This window comes from Anser cygnoides, chromosome 2 (genome assembly GCF_040182565.1).
Source record: "Anser cygnoides isolate HZ-2024a breed goose chromosome 2, Taihu_goose_T2T_genome, whole genome shotgun sequence".
Taxonomy (NCBI): Eukaryota; Metazoa; Chordata; class Aves; order Anseriformes; family Anatidae; genus Anser; species Anser cygnoides.
In genome coordinates this window covers 146,847,369-146,871,035 of record NC_089874.1, presented here as the reverse complement: position 1 = coordinate 146,871,035, position 23,667 = coordinate 146,847,369, and the positions used below count along the sequence as shown (strand labels likewise).

Here is a 23,667-nt window from a genome sequence, read left to right as displayed (position 1 = left end):
CCTGGTAATTTCCTGAGAAAAATAGAGATCAGATAAATATATGATAATTCATGATCTTCAATTTGAAGGTGTGTCAAATGGAACAAAATTAAAACATTTTTGTAATGGAGAAGTCCAGAATAATTTAGACAGTAGCATGTACAGTGCTGCTTCATCAAAATGAGCGGAAAAAATGCTTTGCAGACAGTATGAGGTGTCTAAGCAAAAAAATATATATAAATAAAAAAATTATGAAATGTAAGAAACTTTTTTTTTTTAAATGCACTGTTTAGTAAAGAGACTTGCCAACAATACAGTAAGACATATAAAATGTAGCAGATTTCTTTTCATCATTGTGTAACCCTGTATGCATAAAGAGTGAATTGAAAGAGTGCTGACACTTTACAGTGCAGCTTTCTTTTCCCCAAAAGTTTCTGCCCTCTAACCGGATACTTACATGATACTAGTAATAATAAACAAAATAAATAAATAAATAAATAAATAAATAAATAAATAAATAAATAAATGTATGTGTCTTCTGATAATTAAATACATAAATAGCTTTATGGATGATGGGCCAGATTCTACCCTCAGCAAGTTTACCGATGACATGAAACTGGGAGTGGCTGATAGTTTGTGCTGCCATCCAGAGGGACCTCGCCAGGCTGGAGAAATGGGCATACAAGAATCTCAAGAAGTTCAACAAGGAGAAGTGCAAAATCCTGTCCTCAGGGAGGAACAACGTCAGGCACTAGCACATGCTGGAGGCCATCCAGCTGGATAGTAGCCTGGCAGAAAAGAACCTGGATACCAGGTTGAACATGAGTCAGCTATGTACACTCACCACAAAGAAGGTTAGTGGTATCCTAGGCTGCATTAGGCAACATTTTGCCAGCATGTCAAAGGGGGTGATCCTTCTCCTCTATTCGTCCCCAGTGAGACCACATCTGGAGTGCTGCATCCAGTTCTGTGCTCCCCTGTGTACAGGGGAGACATGGACATGCTGGAAGGGGTCTAAAAAAGGACCATTGACTGAGATGATGAAGGATGCCTCATTTGATGACTGGAGCATCTCCCCTATAAGGAAAGTCTGAAAGAGCTGGGACTCTTCAGCCTGGAGAAGAGGAAAATCAAGGTGGATCTGTGCAATATCTATAAATACCTGAAGGGAGAGTGCAAAAAGGATGGATTCAGGTTCTTTTTGGTAGTGCCCAGTGACAGAACAAGAGGCAATGGGTACAAACTGAAACACAGGAACTGAACATCAGGAAGCACTTTACTGCCGAGGTAGAACACTGGCACAGGTTTCCCAGAGAAGTTTTGGATCTCCTCCTGGGAGGTCTTCAGAAACCATCTGCACCTGCTCATGGGCAACCTGCTCTAGGTGACACCTCGAGCAGGAATGCAGACATCTCTGCAAGACCTACAGCTGTGGAGATTATTCCTGTAATTAATGCATCATTAAGCCATTAAAAAGCTTTGAATGTGATTATCAGATACTTTATTTTTAGTTGTGTCTTAATAGCTCATCTTTGCTTACTATTGCAGAGAGAAATAGTACATATTGTTTCTAATAGTTCTGTTTGACTATGGATATTTTACAACATTTAAAATGTATTTGCCAAATGCTTCAAAAATATTAGCTAATCTTGTAAAAATGGTAAGTATATCGGTTTCATGAATATGGAATTTGAACTGCCAACCTCACAAATAAAATGTATGTGATCTCACAGTGGATCTGTGTCAAAGCTGAAATGAAATTTTATTAATTTCAAGCTTAATATTCAACTGAAACTTCTGCATAGTTTTTTTGTTGTTGTTGTTGTTTTGTTTTGTTTTGTTTTGTTTCAAATCTCTCTGCTCATAATTAAAAGCAGAAACAATCCCAGGTTTTAAACACTGTGTTTTGCTCTATGTCCTTTATTACAGTAAACTGTATTGTATCTGTAAAAATACAGTATAAAAGGTTATGTCAGCACTTTCTGAATAATGTTAATTTTATCTTAATTCAGTTCTTTATCTATAATTCAGTCCTCTCCATCTAATTCCAAGCCCTGTAGAGTTTGTCAGCTTCAAGTGTTGTTGCATCTTCCTGCAGATGGATTTTTTTAATTTAAGTATAAATATGCTATAATGAAATCGATAATGATTAATTACTTATCATAAGTTTGTGTTATTACACCTTTGTCTTTGTTTTATTTTTAGCTCCATGTGGTGGGCATTTTTCATCTCCCAGTGGAGTAATCCTCTCTCCAGGCTGGCCTGGGTATTATAAAGACTCCTTGAATTGTGAGTGGGTGATAGAAGCTGAACCAGGACACTCTATCAAAATTACATTTGAAAGGTCTTGGCTAATATTTTTCTTATTTAATATTTTCAGTTTTGTCTTTATCAGAAGCAATAGTTTATTAGCTCTATCCTAAACTTAATTTTCACTTTTTCTGAAATCAAGTAATTGTATTGTTGGGTAGAATTTTCCAAAACATGTTAGTGCCTGCAGAGCATGAATTTTATCTTCAGTGTAAATTCCACTTCAATGAACTGAAAAGCTTTTGAAATTCCTACCTTTTGCATATATTAAGTCTGTCTGCCCTAGTTAATAGCTTGGTCTCTTTATAAAGATTAACATGTTTAATTTGCTTGTAACTGTGTTACTGTGATAAATTATACTTACGAAGCCATTTTCTTTCCGAAATGTGTGAAATCTTCAACTCTGAGAATCTGAATTAACAGTCAAAACTGAATTAAATACTTTTTTTTTTTTTTAATCCATCATGAATATTTACGAGGTCATCTGATCTGATCTGTTTTTCTAAAAGGAGTGGTGCTTGCAGGATGGAATTACAGTTTCCCCAAATTACTGCAGCAGTTCACTTTTGCTAAGTTTTTCCTGTTACATCCCTTCCTGATTCAAAGGAATGAAACATGTTAGGTGCCTTAAGTTTCTAATGGTAGCAAGCTGTGGATGTTGAATTTAAACTCACTATGAAAAAACATAAAAAGAAATGTAATTAAAAAATTCCATATGTTCTACATATTTTAAGCATATCCTAGATTATTCTTAATTGTAAATATTAAGAAATTAGATGATGATCCAGTAAAAAAAGAGAAAAAGAAAAAAAAAGTCTTTTGAAAAGTTATAATGCACAAATATCATACAAGTACTTCTCAGTTGCTATATATACAGCATCTTCTGAATGGTCCTGGTCACATTCAATCTGAAGAGAAGATACTGCTTCATTTTAATACATTTTCAAATTTATTTTAAGCAGGATATGGAAATAAAGATCTTCTGTAAGAAAAAAATCTCATTGTGATAGGTTTAAAAGCTTTTTTTAGTGTTAAAGTTTACACTGTAATAATATGTTTACATGATGTTATATGCAGTTAGAGGACAGGTAATATAAATCCTTCAGAAGTATTTCCTATCCTTGGTATGAAACGAAAGCTAATCTTCCAAACACACAGGTGTTGTGAATCAGCTTAAAATATAAATTTTTGCTAATTAAAGTAGAAAAGAGAAGTTAGCAAATTTTGCACAAATTCAAATTCAGACATGTCAGTGATTCTGTAAATCAAAGTGATAATAAAAATGTTAGAACTTTCAATAACTCGTATTTCTGAAAAGAGAAAATATTAGATCATTTGAAAAAATCTATTTTTAATTCTGTATTTCATTTTCAACAAATTATGTTGTGGACAGTCATTTCAAAATGAAAAGCATTTGCCTTTTTATTTTTGAAAATTCTGTGTCAGATGGATTTTCTTTCTTTACACCTGGGTTTTATTAAATCTGTCAGTCTTGAGTGTATACTTTTGGTTTATAATGTATTAAAACCCTGTCATAAAATTGCACAAATTCTATTACTCTTGTAGGTAAGAGCAATAAGAACAAGATGTGATCTTTTCATATCACAGAGGGAGCTCTTGTTCTCTTTATAACCTGATCACATTGTCACACTTCCTCATTTTCCATTGATGCTCATTCTAGACAGTCTTGTCACTTGCCATAAATAGGAATGCTTTCTATATTGGTGAGATACAACAGAGTGAATTCAGATAGGCCCTATTTACATATAGGGGTCTGTGTTTCTGTGTTTCTTTGCAGGATTGCATGTAAAAATACATCTATGTATGCTCTCATGCATTTAGAAATATATGTTTGGATGTAAATTAAAAAAATACTATGTAAACCTCATAGTGAAATAAATGATCATAGTGTAATATATACATATATACATATATATATTACTTAGACATTTTTTTCTTATAATTTAAATTGATATTCTGAGAAATGGATACATTATCTTATTTTGCAAAATCATTCTAGTCTGTCCTTATTCTGTTCCTTCTACTTGCAAACCTTCAGCAGGATTTTCCTAAAGACTGGAGGTTAATTTTTTTTAAATATCCACCTTTAAAGCTATATTCAAGTGGCTTTCCCATGTGATTTAAAAGTAAAGAAATCAAACAAACAAAAACTCATATTTTGTCCAGTTCTTAACATTTCATCTTTGTCCTGAAAAACAGAGGAATATTATTTTTAGCCTTTCTTGGTGCAAATACTCAGAATTCTATGGTCCATTAGTATTTTGATTTTGATTTTTTTTTTTATATATATATATATATCTCAGTAAATATGTTATACATTTAGCATCTTTATATCCTTTCTTTTTAGATTTTCCAAGAGAATGGGGAAAATTCTTATGCATGTTTCCTGCGGAGTGACACCTTAACATTACTTTCAGTTTATCACTTGTACAGCAGCTTATATTCCCTTTTTTATCTCTCATCTTCCCATGGTTTCTCTCGAGACATTGCATGGTACCATATTTGATGCCTGTATGTACTATTGTGTTCCTATGCCATGAAGCCTGACACACAGGTTTAAAGGAAAGAGAACTACAGACAGAGAATAATAGCTATTTCTTTTAGTGCTTTCAGGGAGTTCATAAGGACTTTTTCATATTTTGCTTCAGGACTGTTAATAAATAGTCTGACAAGTATACTCCTTTTACACAGTCATAGCTATGATAATCTGTTGGATTTCTGTTGTAAGTCAGTAGCTATGCAGGCTGAGTTGAAATGATGAAAGTGAGAAATGTGAGTGCCATTCTTCATTGTAATGAAGTGTTTATCATGAAGCCTAATTATGAGCCTTTAAATGCTAGGGATGTTAATCAGCAAACTACTGATTGGAGCACTAGTCACATTTGACTAATGAGAATACACTGTGTGTTGGGGTATTCTGCTTATATCCTAACACCACATACAGTTGACAGGTTGTCTCAAAAACAAAGATGCATGTTATAAATATTAGAGCAGCTTTAGCTGGTCAAATAAGATAAAAAGTGTGCATCTCCTTCTGTATTAAAGTTTGTTTCACTCCTGTCCGTTTGACTGAACATTGGAAAGTCCTCCATAAGAATAGACTTAACACAGCAATGAAGGCATCCAGGTTAATTTAAGATTAGTGGCTTTTTAAGGAGGAAAGAACACTGTAGTCTGACAGAAGCAAAGAATATTTTTGATTTAGAAACATATCATTCTGAGCTCATGTGGGCACTAGCCAAAAAAAAAAAACAACATTCATTTCCCCTAAATTTTCAGCTGTCCGGCTTCTAGGCTTATCCTGCTTTATTTTTTTAACTCCCTATTATTTTATTTCTTTGCACTCTTTTTATGTTATTTATATGATCAGAACAGAAATAAAAGAAAACATGTTCCGGAGGTTTAATTTGGCTTCTCTTCTTTTGCCAGACTCCTTTAGATTTTAGGTTAAGATGCCTGGGACATAAATATCGAAACACAGAGTTCTTCAGTACATTGTTGTTAGTCATGCAGTTCCATGAATGGATTTCACAAAGCTGAATTAGGCATCTAAGTGAATCAGAGAGAGAGCTAGGAATATCTGAAGGATCCTGTTGTTAATGTTTTTCTTTCTAATGCTGGAAGGGTTTTTCAGTAATTCATCAGAGATTCTATTAAAGCAATATGATTAATGTAAGATCTAGCACTGCAAGAGAGAAACTGATGTCAAAATAACAAACAGAGGTTTGGGACTGGTGATACCATCAAAACCAAGAAGAACAAGGAGGTATCTAGCAGCATTGTCATACTCTGTTTTTTCTTGACAAAGACAGCACACATGCAGATTGCAAAGGGACATTTCACTTTGTAGTGCTTTCTAAATAAGATTTATTTATTTATTTATTTTTAACCTAACTTCTGCTGCTACTTTGCACTGAGCCATGACTGGCACAAAGTGACAGGATTATCAAAGAGGATTTAAGTGATTCTATCCCTGCTTATAGGCAATTTTGAGGGTAGGTGGTCAGAGTATGATTTTTGGTAATATAAAGTACTTTGATGATATTTGTGCCAAATGGAATAGATACAATAAAGGAACATATAAACCTAACCTCTATATCATTTACTTTATTTTTCCATAATTGAAAATCATTATGTGATATAAAATAGTGTATGGAAGTAATATTAATCTCTGCTAACAAGCCAGGATTGTTTTATTATTCTTTTAAAAGTTTCTTACTTTTTTTACTTTTCTGCAATACAAACCTGCTCAAGGAGTTAAAACTTATTTCTCATCTTACCAGGACACTAACCTGAAATGTGGTTATTGTATTAATTATGTAATAATATAATTGATATTGTAAAGTAGATATGTGGAGAAATAATTAAAATATTATAGTCAGGAAAGAAGAATAGTTTTAAAAATGTGACATACTTGCTATGTGTTTGGTTTACCGGCTTATATTTGTACCTGTGGATGTTTCCTCAATTCCAGATTTCAGACAGAACTCAATTATGATGTTCTGGAAGTTCATGATGGACCAAATTTATTATCTCCACTTCTGGGATCCTACAATGGTACTCAGGTCCCACAGTTCCTATTTAGCAGTAGCAATTTCATTTATCTTCTCTTTACAACTGACAACAGCCGTTCTAACAATGGATTCAAGATTCATTATGAAAGTAAGTCATTGTGAACTGTGTGGTTTGATTTCCTCATCTCTGCTTATCATGGTCTTAAAAATATAAATGTCTAAATGCTCTGTCTTTGGTAGGCTGCTGAGTCAGGCCTCCTATTTTTTTCAAATTGAGTAAGGTTTGGTAATATGAAACTGCAGAATAATGCCTAGTAATTTCACTTAATGTCATTACTGTAGTACTCAGTGCTTTAAGAATCAGAAGATAAGAATGGCATGCAAATACCTTTCTTCTGGATGTTGCTATTATGTCTTGTTATTCTTACCTTTTATATAATGTATTTTTGTATGTATAAGACTGCATAAAATCAGGAAAATTACGAAATTCTAAAGCAAGTGTCTGAATTACTGTCCTGATTGATGGATCTGAAATTCTAAAGCTAATAGGAAATGTGATTTACATTAATGAGCAGAAAAAACAATTACTGAATTGCACGATTATGGATTTTTAAGGATCTAAAAACCCGTATGTGATTTGTTGATTATAAATCTTATGTAGAAGTATTCTTTTTCCCTTATTACAGTCATATAAACTACACTGTAGAAAGTATCAGTAAGATTTCGTATTTTTATGAATGTGTAAAATTCACGTAACTTGCTATAGTATCATGTCATTTACTTTTTGTTGTTCTAAGTATGTGTTTGTTTTACCAAATCATATTTTCATGTGAAAAATAGTTTTTGTAATTACTGTCATCAAGAACATATTGTTATCTATTTCTATTTCATACTTGTTGGAACTACCACCAAGGAATTTTCAGATGTTCTTAATCTTTTACCATTTTTTTGACCATTTACATTATTTCTGATCACTAATGATAAGGATATTAAATATAATATGTGGACTTTGCCACTTAAAATTTTGGCTGCTTTGAACTCCATTAAATGTTAAGTTCTGGCATTTTATCCCAGCAAATCTACTATTAGATACAAAATTCTTTACTGTCTCAGCCTTCACCCACGTACTTCCATGTTTATCATCTACATTGTGGAGAACTAATGATTTTGTTAAGTTCTCATCCTCTATGAAATTTGAGGTATAGCTATCCTTACACATTAGGAAAACTAGATTAATGCTCCCAGCAAAGACCGTTTAATTCTTAAAATAATTGGCTAAATATATAATGCTTAATGGTAGAAATTACATTTCAGGAATGTGAACAGCAAAAAGAGGAAAGCTGCACTTACTAGAAGTGCCTTTATATCTACTCTTTTAATTAACTAAATTTTGAAAGGGAACCTGAATATTCTTTTCAAACGTATGAATTCTTCAATTTCATTATAAAATGCATTTTCATTAAAATTGATCCCCATTCCAGAGTTCTGCTTTAAACTTGTGAAGAATGAAAATTCAGTTTATACTATACTATAAGAGAATTCTAAAAATATGCATCTTTAATAATTTTTACACTAAATAAACTATTTCCAGTAGCTTTTCTGCTTAGCATACTCTGTTTATGTACAGACATTCAGTATACATGTTATTTTTGTTTAATTTTTATTGCTTCTTTGTTTTATATTATCCAGTACAGTGCAATTCTGTTTTCCTCTTTCTGGATGATAATAATGCTAAATGATTCCGTGTTTTTCTCTTCAGCCATCCTATTGAAAGCTGATGTCTTTTTTATGTTTTTATTTTTTTTATGCTATCGTTTTCTTTACACGCTGTATTATTTTGTAATGAAGGATATCCTAAGGCTTATGTGTAGGAATTTTTGTAGAAGGAAAAAACACCCAGAAGATCCTACACCAACTGTTTCTTCTAATTTGTTAACTCTCAGTAATATTCCTAGAGTTTTTTGTTCTTTGTTTTCCCCTAATTCTTTCATAATCAAGTTAATATTCTCAATGGAAAATAATGTAAAATGTTTAATTTTTTAGCACATACAAATATTGTCTGTATCAAGTCAGCTCATCTTTACTTCTTTTTCTGCATTTTTATTTGTCTCCCCAATATCTCACATATCAAAGAACATTAGGCTTGAAAATAATTTATATAAAAACAATTTCTATAAATCATAGCATAACATTACTGAGATAGGATCAACATAAATTTACACTAAATTATGCAATGTTTTTTGTCTGCAATATCAGCAGAACACAATTCATTGGCTATAATGACCTACAGTGGTAACTCAGAGAAACAAATGTCAAGGATAAATCAATGAAAATGCTTTATAATTGCTTTGTAAATCACTGAAAATGCTTTATAATAGAACCTTGCCCCACACCACCCCAGTACAGGGAATTACTTAGACAAACAAACAAACAAGCAAACAAGCAAACAAATTGGTTTAAATGTATTTATTTATTTATTTATTCATTTATTATAATCTAGGTGTAACCGTTAATACTTACTCTTGCTTGGATCCTGGCATACCGGTGCATGGACGCCGCTATGGACATGACTTCTCTATAGGATCCACTGTCTCATTTAGTTGTGATCCAGGTTATAGGCTAAGTCATGAGGAGCCTTTGCTGTGTGAAAAAAACCACTGGTGGAGTCACCCACTCCCAACTTGTGATGGTAAGAATGAATGGTTAAAATACATAGTACCTTAAAATTTACACATTTTGCCAAAATATTAGTCAAATGACTTAAATGGAGCTTATAAAACCTCTAATTTTAAGAAATAATACAGTTGGACGAAATGAAGGTTATATATGTCTATGTGATGAGATATTTAGTAATAAAAGGAGAGAATGATATATAAATGGTTGGACCAGATGATCTTGGAGGCCTTTTCCAACCTTAATGATTCTATGATTCTATAATTCTTTAAATCGGAAGATTATTGAAGATATGTATATCTGAATATATGTTACCATGAGCTAGCTGATTACCAGTTAGTTCAAGGCACGTAAGGTTAATGTGTATTTTCTTGTAAAGAAGTTGTTACAAACTACAAATATTTGTGGTTGGATATCTGTCTTTGGTGTTGATATACAAAACATGAGATGAGGTTTATTTTTACCTGACTCAAAAAGTGCGTTTTCTCCAGTTTCCTGTTTTGTTCCTAATTTGTTAACAAAACCTGTCACCCTTAAATTACTGTAAGAACTGATTAGTGCCATATGATATTTGATGTTTGTGCTTATGATTGTTAAATGAGACAAAAATGGTATCAAGTAACATTTTTTTTTCATATATTTCGGAGTTGCCAGAATGTCATTACAGAATCGCTTGAAAAATTAATAATTTCTGAGAATTATTCATTTTTATGACACTTATCCTCTTAGGGTAATATCATTTATATTTAATATTAAGAAAGTATATTGTAATTTTTATTAGGGTGTATATTTGAGTTGTTTTCCTCTCAAAATAAATATTTTCCTTTGAATATGGAACATGCTTTTCTGATGATAAAAATGTTATCAGGAATAATTCACTCAATTAATTCTAAGCTAGTATTTATTAAAAAAAAATCTACTGAATACATAAATTCTATGTAAAGCATGTGATAGTATATTTTCCTAAAACAACTCTTAGTGTCTCAAAACACTCAGAAGGTAAAAGCTGAACTTGAAAGAAGACTAAAAAGCGTTTATTGAATCATGGATGTGTGACTTGCCATATGTAAATATAATAGTTTTCACTGTATTTCATTCTTTAGATTATGGAGTCTTTGAACAGCAGGGTCTTCCTTAAGCCTTTAGCTTAATTAGTTAGCAAATGCTTCATATTTTATATATGACTATGTTGAACATGGAAGGGTATGATGATACCAGAAATTTGTGGTGGTAGAAAAGAGAGTGAATAATCACTGTCCTGAAAATGGCACTCTGTTCAGCAAACCTAAATGATTCTGTTTCTTAGTCTAATTCATGGGATGAGAAATTGCAGAGTTCCCATAGCTCACAGGCAGGGGGGCTATATTTGGCTGGATAGGCTGTAAATAGAAGATGTGGCTTCTTATGTTGATAGGCACTACATGCTAACCATCTAAAACAAACAGTATTAACACACGCCCTATGAATAATGTGCTCTGCTGTGAAATGAACATAAGTATTGTGATGAATTTCTTCCTCAAGATGCTGCACTAGCATACATTCATTAAGTAAATGAGTTTTTTTTTTCTCTAGAGCACATCGCTAAATGGCAATTGTCCATTGAATAAATATGCTCTAAAGGCAGGATTGAGTACATTTATTCTAGTAAATTTAATCAATTCATGGTTGAACTCATTTTAATTTTATTGCTGAATTTCTTCTCTAGTGAAATGTTTTTATATAGGATCCACAGTCCTTGCACCTCCAGGGAAAAAAGGGCATTTGCTCAATGGGCTGTTGGTTTCATAAACTATGAGGATAGCTTTATATTAACCATGCCACTAATAAACACATTGGTAACTGTTCCTGCTCATTTGTTATATTGCTGTATCAGTTTTTGGGGAGCTGGGTTATTTCTAGATAGTTAAAAGCATTTCTTTTTGATAATTACATCATGTAGCAACAATTGTGCAAACAAAACCTGACAACTCACGAATGCAAGTGCTTTCAAGGAGAAAGGTATAGGAAAAAAAAATAGATTTTTCAGACCCAGTTCTTCCTCAGAGTTGAAGACTGCATTGATTGTGATTGTATTCTTTGAAGGAGTGTAAGCTAGTTTTTTCATTAGGTGTTTGGATATTACAGATAAGCATCACAAAAAACTTATCCACAAAGTCACACTTCATTGTCTATAGGAACATTTAGAGGATACTGAGAATAATGGTTTAAAAATGAACAAACAAACAGCTGTCTCCATCTGTAAAGACTAGCCTGAGGGGTGTATCATTATAACAGGTTGTATAATTCATTCAAATCTGAATGATTGATACACATGAAGGATTTTATTGGTCATTTCCTTAGTTTTGCTATTTACATGTATCTGTGTGGACAAGGGATGCACATTCAGTGTATTGCACATTGCTCTGTGTATGTATACATATATACACATGCAATCACACATTTATATATGTAGAATAGCAAAGCATTTCTGAAATATTAATTTTAGAGGTCTCTGAATATAAAATTTTGAGGATAATATTATCTATTGCTGTTCATGCTTTTCAAAGATGAATAATAAAGAAAAATATTTTCAAATTCTCTCATACAAGACCATAAAAGAGTTATAGCTGGAAGGGACATCAGAATATGATTTAGTCCAAACTTTTATTCCAGCAGTGGAATTGCTTTCAGTTTTCAAGACAGCAACACCACTGTTTTAAAATATGTTACACAACCATAAAACTAAGAATAAAACTTATGATCTTTGTCCAGCCATCAGTCTCTTCAAAAAATGAGGTAATTTGTAGACTATTAGGAAGATTCTTTAACAGTCCTTCAGGGGAATTGTGACCAATTTCTGGACAGCTGTATTGACAATATATATATATATTTATTTATTTATTTTCAAAAGAAGTGGCAGTGATGAAGGCCTCAACTTTTGAACTTCTGCTATATTTTTCCTTCTTTGTCTTGTGGGTAAAATGCTCTTACCTTTTGTGGTGGTTTTCCCATGCTAGGCAGCTGAACACCACAACTGCTTTCTCACTCCCCCTCCTTAGATGAGGAGGGGAAGAAGTAAAGGAAAGAACAACTCACGGGTTGAGATAAGGATGATTTAATTAAAGGGAAGAAAAGAAAAAAATGATTATTAAGGAAAGATTATTATTAATTAAACAATTTAACTAAACAGTTTAACTAAACAATTAACAATTTAACTAAAGGGGAAAAAAGGAAAGGGGAAAAGGAAGGGGAAAGGGAAAACTAAACAAAACAAGTAAAGGATGTGTGGAAGTGCAGAGGAAAGAAATTACTCTCTACTTCCCACAAATGAGCGATGCTTGACCACGTCCTTGAAGCAGGGCCTCAACGCACGTAGCCGGTGTTCGGGAGGAGGACAGACATTTTCACAATGAGAGCCCACCCCTCCCCTCTTCCTCCTTTTTCCACCTTTTATTGCTGAGTGTGACATCATATGGTAAGGAATATCCCTTTGGTTGGTTTAGGTCAGCTGCCCTAGTGATGTTTCTTTTCTCACATTTTTCCCCACCCCTAGGGGGGTTAGAGAGAGTCCTGCTGCTGTGCCAGCACTGCTTAGCAGCAGACACAACACTGGTGTGATAACATTGCTGTTTTAGCTACGAGTGCAGAGCACAGCACTGTATGGGCTGCTGCAGGGAAAGTTAACATCCCAGCCCGACCCAGTACACCTTTTTGTTTGTTTATTTTTATCCACACAGAACAGAGAAAACCTATTTGTGTTACTCTATAATTATTTATTCTTAAATAGTACATCTGCAGATGCAGTTTGGTTTATATGCTCTAAATACATGGTACAATACCTAGGAAAACAAACATGCAAATAAATAACAAATGTTATTTTCTAATAAGAATATGAATAGTCTTCAGAAAATAGTTGCACTAGAAAATAGATGTTTTCTAGTTGCACTAGAAAATAGATGTTTTTGAGCTTTGTTTAGAAAAATGTTACTTGTTTTACATTTATACCATTCCTATCTAACATCCATTTATGATTTACTCGGTATGTATCTATCAGTACTCCCTTGAATTTAACTGTAACTCTTCCCAGTGCTTAAGTGGCAAATTTTGTCTCATCGTGTACTTTCTGTTTGAATATTATAATAGAAATTTGCTTTTAAACTGTGAATATTTGTGAGAAAACCTATATTAACAATATACAAAGTATTATATTAATCCTGTTAAATATGACAGGAAAAATTATAGTAAAAGTTTAGATAATTAAGAGTATAATGTGCTTTTTCTTATCTTCATCTTAACATGAAATTGATTACTTAATAATTCTTATTAGGTATTTGGATTAGGAATAAATATTGTCATCCCACTTGATCTTTATTTGCTTAAGAAAATGAATAAATAAAGAACATCAAGTAAAAACATTCAAATTAGATGGAAGACATTCAATGATTATAATGAAAACACCTAGATGTTCTAATGAATTAGCAAATCTGACTTGTGCAGTGTCATGAGGAATCTATCAGGAGATCTGGCAAAGATGTTACATTATTTTTGTAAAAGCATCTCTAAGCTAAAAACAATAATCTTATTAAAATTGCAACTGTTAAAAATATATATTCAACTCCAAATATTCAGTGTGGTAGAATCTACAATTGGAAAGAGTTGGCATGTCCTGATCTGTTTTAGATTTAAATAAGGAGATAAAGATATAACAGCTTTCATTATGAATAATCTAGATTTTATTATGCTATTTTCTTGTGTAATGTAACTCAAGTCCAAAGTTTCTTTCAGGAAGCTGTTAGTAAGCATTGGACATCTATATCGTTATTTTATTTTTACCCCTTGCATCCATCCCATCTTAAGACACATTACATCTACTGTAGATAGGGAAGCCAGATGCTGAAATTTCTTGATTTATGAAACAAAGTATATGATTCAAATAGTAATTCATGGTTTCATTTTTTTTAGCTGTCTTTATATTTCTGTTCTATAATCAAATTACATATTAGAATCAGAGAATCATAGAATATCCCGAGTTGGAAGGGACCCATAAGGATCATCAAGTCCAACTCCTGGCACCGCACAGGTCTGCCCAAAAGCTTAGACCATGTGACTAAGTGCACAGTCCAATCTCTTCTTAAATTCAGACAGGCTTGGTGCAGTGACTACTTCCCTGGGGAGCCTGTTCCAGTGTGCGACCACCCTCTCGGTGAAGAACCTCTTCCTGATGTCTAGCCTAAACTTCCCGTGCCTCAGCTTGACACCATTCCCACGGATCCTGTCACTGGTGATAGCGGAGGATAGGTCACCTGCCTCTCCAGTCTCCCTCGCGAGGAAGTTGTAGACCGCGATGAGGTCCCCCCTCAGCCTCCTCTTCTCCAGGCTGAACAGGCCAAGTGACCTCAGCCACTCCTCATATGTCTTCCCCTCTAGGCCCTTCACCATCTTTGTCGCCCTCCTCTGGACACTCTCCAACACTTTAATGTCCTTTTTGTACTGTGGTGCCCAGAACTGCACACAGTACTCGAGGTGAGGCCGCACCAGCGCAGAGTAGAGCGGGACAATCGCTTCCCTCGACCAACTAGCAATGCCGTGCTTGATGCATCCCAGGATACGGTTGGCCCTCCTGGCTGCCAGGGCACACTGTTGGCTCATATTCAACTTGCTGTCAACCACAACCCCCAGATCCCTCTCTGCGGGGCTGCTCCCCAGCGTCTCGTCGCCCAGTCTGTACGTATAGCCAGGGTTGCCCCGTCCCAGGTGCAGGACCCGGCACTTGCTTTTGTTAAACTTCATGTGGTTGGTGATCTCCCGGCTCTCCAATCTGTCCAGATCTCTCTGCAAGGCCTTTCCACCCTCAGCCGAGTCCACAACTCCTCCAAGTTTGATGTAGTTGGCAAATTTGCTCAAAACACCTTCTAGTCCTACATCCAAATCATTTATAAAGACATTGAAGAGGACTGGCTCTAAAATGGAGCCTTGAGGGACCCCACTAGCGACCATCCTCCAGCCAGATGTGGCCCCATTTACCACAACCCTTTGAGCCCTGCCCGTCAGCCAATTGCTCACCCATCGTATGATGTTTTTGTTTAGCTGTATGCTGGACATTTTGTCCAGTAGGATCCTATGGGAAACCAAGTCAAAAGCTTTGCTGAAGTCCAAAAAGATCACATCAGCTGGTTTCCCTTGATTGACTAGATGGGTGATCTTATCATACAAAGAAGTTAAATTTGTTAGTCAGGACCTACCCCTCATGAACCCATGTTGGCTGGGACCAGTGACTGCCTTGTCCCCCAGGTGCGCTTCAGTAAATTCAAGGATCATCCTCTCCATAATTTTACCAGGCACTGACGTGAGACTGACATGCCTGTAATTGCTAGGGTCTTCTTTCTTACCCTTCTTGAAAACTGGCACAACATTTGCCAGCTTCCAGTCCAATGGGACCTCTCCAGATTCCCAAGATCGTTGAAAAATAATTGAGAGAGGTCCCGTGATGACGTCAGCCAGCTCTTTAAGCACCCTGGGATGAATCCCATCCGGACCCATGGACTTGTAGGGATCCAGGTGGAGCAGCAAATCCCGCACACGTTCAGGGTCGGTTGGGAGTTTGTCATTCCCACCGTCATGGTCCTCCAGCTCAGGGCACCCTGGGTCCCAAAGCCCATCATCAGTGTTGAAGACAGAGGCGAAGAAGGTGTTAAACGTCTCTGCTTTGCCTGCGTCATTGTCTGTGAGGAGACCCTCCCCATCTAGTAGCGGACCTATGTTTTCTTTGGTTCTCCTTTTTCTGTTCACATATCTAAAAAAAACTTTTTTATTGTCTCCCACAGACATGGCCAGCTTCAACTCTAGTTGGGCTTTGGCCACACAAATTTCCTCCCTACAAACACGAGCAGCATCCCTGTATTCCTTCCTCGTTGCCTGACCCTGCTTCCAGCAGCCATACACTTTCTTTTTTCACCTAAGCTCCAGTAGAAGTTCCCTGGTCAGCCAGTCCGGCCTTCTGCCCCGCCTGCCTGACTTCTGATAATTTGGAATCGCCTGATCCTGTGCTTTTAGGAGGCAGTGCTTAAAGACTGACCAGCACTGATGGACACCAATGCCTTCAAAAGCAGTTTCCCAGGGGACCTTGCTGACTAGTTCCCTGAGCAGCCTGAAGTCTGGTTTCCCCATATCCAGGGCTGAAGTTTTGGTGACAGTTTTCCTTCTGTCACCATAAATTCTAAACTCAACCACTTCATGGTCACTATGACCGAGACGGCCGCCAATTGCCACACATCCCCCACAAGACCCTCTCTGTTCTCCAGCAACAGATCTAGGAGGGCACCTTTCCTAGTTGGCTCTCTAGCACCTGCACCAAGAAGTTATCATCTAGGTGCTTTATGAACCTCCTGGACTTGCTCGTGTCAGCCGTGTGGTAATCCCAGCTGACGTCTGGCAAGTTGAAATCCCCCATTAGGACAAGGGGAGTTGATCTCGAGGCATCTCTTAGTTCTGCAAAGGATAATTCATCGGCATTGTCGTCTTGGCCAGGTGGTCTGTAACAGGCTCCCACAACGACATCCCCTTTATTTGTTTGTCCCTTAATCCTTACCCAGAGGCTCTCAACTTTGCCATCGCCAGCTTGAAGTTCCACACAGTCCAGCCCATGCTTCACATACATATCCACCCCGCCACCTCGCCTACCCTGCCTATCCCTCTTGAAGAGCCTGTAACCATCTATTGCAACACATGAGCCACAGGACTCATCCCAACAGGTTTCGCTTATGCCGATGATGTCTTAGCTGTGGGACTGGGCCAAGACTTCTAGCTCATCCATTTTATTCCTCATACTCCATGAGTCTGTGTAGAAGCACTTCAAATGCACCTCCCTACACGCAGCACCTTGTGTAGCTGACCGAAGGGCCTCACTAGCACACAGTCCCTCTGATTCTAGCATACCATCCCTTAGCTCATTACCAGTGTGCCTGACTGCCAGACTGCAGCTGGAGAGGCCACAAGAGATGCGGAGGCCATGGTTTTCTGCCTGGTTGATACCATGGCCAGGTTCCTCGCAGGCAGGTTACAAGTACTGAAGGGAAAGACCGCTGCAGAAGAGCGGCGAGGGGCCCTCCCTGCTCGCCCTGCCTGCGTGAACTGCCGCGCAAACTGACACGCCCTGCCCTTCTGATGCACCCCGCCGTGTTTGCCTGCCCTGTTCACCGTGCTCCTGGTCGCTCGTGCTCCCTAGGGGCTGCTTTTGAACGTCAGGGTAGAGGGGCGTTGCTGGCTCCACCTACACCTCATCAACCTCCCTCACAAGGGCTGCTGGGTCCTTGTGGCTTCCTTGTCTGCTTCGAGTGGCCTTGATGCCGAAAAAAAAGCCCTGCTTGTCTCAATCCCCTGCTCCGCTGCAGAACGCGTCTGCCCCGGAGCCGATCGCCTCGGCAAGTTGATTTCATATTAAATGAAAATCAACTTAGATTTAGTTTGTTGTTTGGAAGTTAGAGACAATTAAACAGCTGAATGCAATGGGACCTCTTTATGTGTGTATTTATATATAGATTTATATTTCTACGAACACATCCACATACAATAGGTTTATCTTTCCATTCTGTGGTTCTTCCTGAAGTCGCAAGTTACCAGTATTTCTTGCTGATGCTTGAAACCTGTTGTAAAACTAATCAGTATTACTAATCAGTTATAAATTTATGCTTTCTCTTCCATCACTGTGGAAAACAAATAGATTTCATCTATTTGTATTTACAGTAAGTTCATCTTACTGAAAAAAAAAAAAAAGTCTTTTTTTTTCTTTCAAAAGCTTCTATTCTTATGTATGTTTTCTCTCTCTCTCCTTTTTTTTTTTTAGAAAATTGTGATAAAGCATTGCATGTTAGTTTTCATGTTGTCGTTGGTGACAGATCTAGTCTTTTGAAAAAAACTTTAAGTAAATTTATCTATGAAAATGGTGGGTTATATCAGTTTAAAAGGTGGAAAATATTACTAATTCACAAATATCACAATCTTCAGTCAGGTAAAATGGGTCAGTGATTTTTTTTTCTATATTGTTATTGAACACCATATGTTGAAATACATCGATACATGTATCTATGTAGAATGTGCATTATTTTCTTTTGCTTTACTTAAATAACAAGTATGTTCTCTTGACAGTTTTCTGTCCTTGGATGTGGTCAACCCCTTTTTTCTCACATTTAGTCTTCTTGATATCTTCATATTATTGCTATACCCTTCATGACTCTGAAGTAGACTTCAGTTGCATCAAAATAAATTTAATTTTAAATTAATAAATAGTTTCATAAAAATAAATAAATCATTTTAAAATAGGTCATAAACCTTTTTCAAAGACCTCAGATGATAGAAAACATAGTGGTGCTGAGTTTTATTTCATGGTATAAAATAAAATAAAATAAAATAAAATAAAATAAAATAAAATAAAATAAAATAAAATAAAATAAAATGAAGAGGTAAGAGGTTCTTCTACAAAGAAGTGGTAAAGTGTTATATACAGATTGACCTCTGCAGGAAGAGATTATACAGGCTTACTTCTGCAGCAAAACATAAACATTTAAAAAATAGAACTGAGGACACATGCAAAAAATGGGAAAAAACTTCTATGAACAGAAATATTACCTTCCTTGCTTATTAACTGCTGCCACATTTTATTGGAAAGTGTCCTAGCAATATGTTTGTGTAGCACAGAGGCTGTGACAAGAAAGATAGGTAAGTACTTGGAATAGGTAATACAGTGGTCATAGAGACCAAAAATGTGTCTTTCAAGAGTAGATTAAGCTTGTCTCATGTAAGTGAATCAAACAAGGCCAGAGACTGTCATGCTTTGCCAGCCCTCCAAAGTCAGTCTCCAAGATGGAAAATAACATAATGACAGTTTATAATATGAATAAATGGGTGAAAATGAACCATGAATAAATTTAGGCTAGAAATTACAAGTCTATTTCTAGTATGGAACAATGATTTTTTAAAATAGTAAGATGGATGAAATATGACCTGAAATGGAGCTTGATGATTTTATGAATGACATGTCAGGTGTTTTCATTGCAACTACTTATGTATTTCAGGGCTTAAGCATGGCCTCCCACTGAGACACTTATACGTAGCCTGAGTAAAGGTTCTAAAATTGGGGAAAAAAAAAAAAAAAAAATATATATATATATATAGGGCAATTTTCTAAGCTAGCCTTGCTTACTGCCACTCCTCCTTGTGACTGGTTTGTTACTGAGCAAAAGGAATGAAGTTATGATCCATTACAACGAAAGTCTTCAAGCAACCCAGTGCTGTAAGAATCTTATTTCACTTGAACAGCTGGCTTAGTCACTGAATTCCCCTACTAAATTTTAATCTTCAATCACATTTAACCAAGACTTACTTCATAAGCTGTTACATCATTTCCCATTATCACGCTGTAGAGGTACTTTGTACTATACATCCAGATATCTATCTGTATTACATGCAGATATTTTTTTATTTTTTTTGTGCCTTGTCCTTCTCACAAAACACAGTAATAAATAAATAAATAAAAAGATTAAGGCATGTCTTGGTTGAGCTCTTTTTCTTCCATAACGAAGAAATTAATTGCCGTGTTAGCAACACAATAAATGATGATTAAAAAAATCATCACACATTTCATGTACGCCATTTTCCACATTAGAACACCAAGCTAGTGCTTCAGTTATTTGCTTATTTATTCATTACAATTTTAGTCTGTCCTGTTTTAGTCTGTCTCCATATATCATAATGTGAAAAGGTTTCCTATAGAGTCTAGAAAAATGTATAAAGAGTATCTTTTGCTGTTTTCATTTTAACGTGTTTCTGTTTTCCTTTGCATTCCAAAAAAGAGTCAGATACTAGTTGTGATATTATACGCTCTGACTGTTTGCCATCCTATCAGGACCAGTGCACATTTTATATTTCAGATCTGTCAACTTGGCTTTGTTTGGTAACATGCTGGTCCCTTGATGCCTTTGTTTGCCATCTGCTACCCTTCATACAGTTACAGTGAATGCCATAGACATTTTGTCATGACGCATTCTTGAAAGATTTTCCAAACACCCACTGTAAAATACATTATTTGTTTGGGCTGTTTCCTGTGGTTATAAAAACTGATTGCATTTTCTATTGCAGCCCTTTTTAATAGGGCTGACCTAAAGTGTGGACAAAGTAGGTAGTTACCATCAGAATCTGCAGTAACATGCTGTTATAACATGCCCTGATTCTATTTTGCTAACATCTAAATATAACAAGATCAGATGATAACTGACCTCATTGGATCTTCATCAGAGAAGTGAGGAGGAAAATGAATGTGTTGGGGCATCATTTCCCTTGATATGATGAGATTGGGCAGTAGTGGTCCTAAAATGTTCTATTTCAGCCTGTGGTATTGGATCTCCAACTTTCTAGCTTACAGTCTGGACAAAAAGGCTAGAAAGCTGGCAGGAAAAATAGCGCACACACACGAATAAATAAATGATGAGGCTACCCAGATAAAAATACCTTTCAAACAGAAAGTGGTCAGCTACAACAATCAAACCAATTTAGCTAGGCAAAATAGGGTGTTATTTATTTATTTTAATTGAATGTGTATACAAGTAGGGAAAAGACTAAAGGTTACAAGTAATAGCGACCTTTAATTGCCATAAACTTTTTCTCATAAATGGAGTAGGGTTCCCATCAGAGTGTGTTTGACATTGAGTTTGTTTCTCTGTCTTCTCACTCCAGCTAAGACAGCAAAGATCAGGAATATATACTCACTGTTTCCACAGTCTTACTGTATCCTAGCGTATAGGATGAAGTGTATAGTAACAATATCCAAGTTTCATTTCTTTTCTATAAGAAAACTGTAATTAAATGTATACTTCTTTATGTTCAGTACCCTAAAGGGGGTAATATATAACGTGCTAATATAGCATGATATAACATATAATATAGTAATATTTTATATAACTATATTATAGTAATATATAACATTAATATACATATATAAACAACCAAAAAAAACCATAGTTATGCATTTCATAATTTACCCTGTCAACGTTTAGCAGAAATCATCTCAAATATAAAACAATGTATGAGGATGTTGTTTGAGTACTGTTATTATATTGGAAGTGCAAACTTCTCCTGCCTTCATGATCTGTACTATGTTTGAGTGCTATGTTTCTAGCTGCTAATGATGTTTAAAGAGGGGCAGAAGCATGTTATACCAGTTAGTGCTGGTGGGGCAGCCTATCTGAGAAAAAAAAATATATTGCTCCTCCAACCTGTGACAACCTCCTTCCCTCTTCCTTGCTCATGTGGCAGCGCACCACTAGGAAGCACAAAGATGAGCTACAGGTGAGCGACAGCTTGGAGAGCAATGAGGTGAACCGGAATTGATAGTTGTATCAACTGGAATTGCAGACATGCAACTGCCATCTACCTGTCTCCCAAACTGCCTTTCAACAATTTTTCAAAAGATTCTGATAAAGAGAAAACCTTATGGTTTACAGTGGAAATGTTGAATACTGGCTTATGTTAATGGTGAATTTTGAAGATATTTATGCCAGTTTTGTGATGATTTTACTTTTGTATTTTGTATTAATTCAAGCAGTAATTTAATTTTTATATCGCTCAATTGCTGATTACAAAGTCACTATTGATACTATAGAATGGCTTATTCTTATATTGGCAGTTGTCAATTATAGATGAAGATGCATGATACACTAAAGGATGTCATGCTTCCCTGCATTAATATTACCAGTCAGTAATTCTTCAATACTAAGGTCTACTCTACTCCATTTTAACTCTCCAGCCTTAGCACCTGGCTAAAGTTAAAGTGCTGTTGTTTGGTTCTATATTTTCTGCCTTCATCCTCCTGCTGGACTTTTGAGTTTCACAGAATCACAAGAAAATGTGGAAAAAACAGCTAAGGAAACTCACTTTTTGTTTCATTAATAACTAGCAAAAAGCATGTTAACTATTCTTTGATTTTATTTCCTTTCATATTGTGTTAATGGACTATTGTCCATAAGTAAGATTGGCGAATCATTCAATCAACTAGTTTTCAGTAGTTTTAAAATCAGAAGTTTTTGAAAGATAGTTTTGTTCTTTTTTTTTTTTTCTAAGCTGTATGTTCTATATTGTTTTATTAATATACTATTTGTTTGTTTATTTGTTTGTTTGATAATTCTAGCTTTGTGTGGTGGAGATGTTAGAGGACCTAGTGGGACAATTTTATCCCCTGGTTATCCAGAACTCTATCCAAATTCACTGAATTGTACATGGACTGTGGATGTTACCCATGGAAAAGGTAAATACATTTTCTCTTTTCTCCTCCTTTTTTTCCATTTTCTCTTCTCTTCTCTTCTCTTCTCTTCTCTTCTCTTCTCTTCTCTTCTCTTCTCTTCTCTTCTCTTCTCTTCTCTTCTCTTCTCTTCTCTTCTCTTCTCTTCTCTTCTCTTCTCTTCTCTTCTCTTCTCTTCTCTTCTCTTCTTTCTCTTCCCTTCCCTTTCCCTTCCCTTCCCTTCCCTTCCCTTCCCTTCCCTTCCCTTCCCTTCCCTCTTCCCTTCCCTTCCCTTCCCTTCCCTTCCCTTCCCTTCCCTTCCCTTCCCCTTCCCTTCCCTTCCCTTCCCTTCCCTTCCCTTCCCTTCCCTTCCCTTCCCTTCCCTTCCCTTCCCTTCCCTTCCCTTCCCCCTTCCCTTCCCTTCCCTTCCCTTCCCTTCCCTTCCCTTCCCTTCCCCCTTCCCTTCCCTTCCCTTCCCTTCCCTTCCCTTCCCTTCCCTTCCCTTCCCTTCCCTTCCCTTCCCTTCCCTTCCCTTCTTCCCTTCTTCCCTTTCCCTTCCCTTCCCTTCCCCCTTCCCTTCCCTTCCTTCCCTTCCCTTCCCTTCCCTTCCCTTCCCTTCCCTTCCCTTCCCTTCCCTTCCCTTCCCTTCCCTTCCCTTCCCTTCCCTTCCCTTCCCTTCCCTTCCCTTCCCTTCCCTTCCCTTCCCTTCCCTTCCCTTCCCTTCCCTTCCCTTCCCTTCCCTTCCCTTCCCTTCCCTTCCCTTCCCTTCCCTTCCCTTCCCTTCCCTTCCCTTCCCTTCCTTCCCTTCCCTTCCCTTCCCTTCCCTTCCTTCCCTTCCCTTCCCTTCCCTTCCCTTCCCTTCCCTTCCCTTCCCTTCCCTTCCCTTCCCTTCCCTTCCCTTCCCTTCCCTTCCCTTCCCTTCCC

At 36.3% G+C, this 23,667-nt stretch overlaps 1 protein-coding gene across 4 annotated transcripts in view; it reads left to right on the top strand.

Moving 5' to 3' along the window:
- Window positions 1-23,667, top strand: part of CSMD3 (CUB and Sushi multiple domains 3) — a 712,079-nt gene that overhangs the window by 401,105 nt on the left and 287,307 nt on the right. For all 4 annotated transcript variants that reach the window (XM_066990669.1, XM_066990670.1, XM_066990673.1 and 1 more), the window contains 4 exons: window positions 2,185-2,323; window positions 6,785-6,972; window positions 9,325-9,513; window positions 22,654-22,770. In XM_066990669.1, the coding sequence (XP_066846770.1) occupies window positions 2,185-2,323; window positions 6,785-6,972; window positions 9,325-9,513; window positions 22,654-22,770 (633 nt within the window). The remainder of the gene's footprint in view (window positions 1-2,184; window positions 2,324-6,784; window positions 6,973-9,324; window positions 9,514-22,653; window positions 22,771-23,667) is intronic.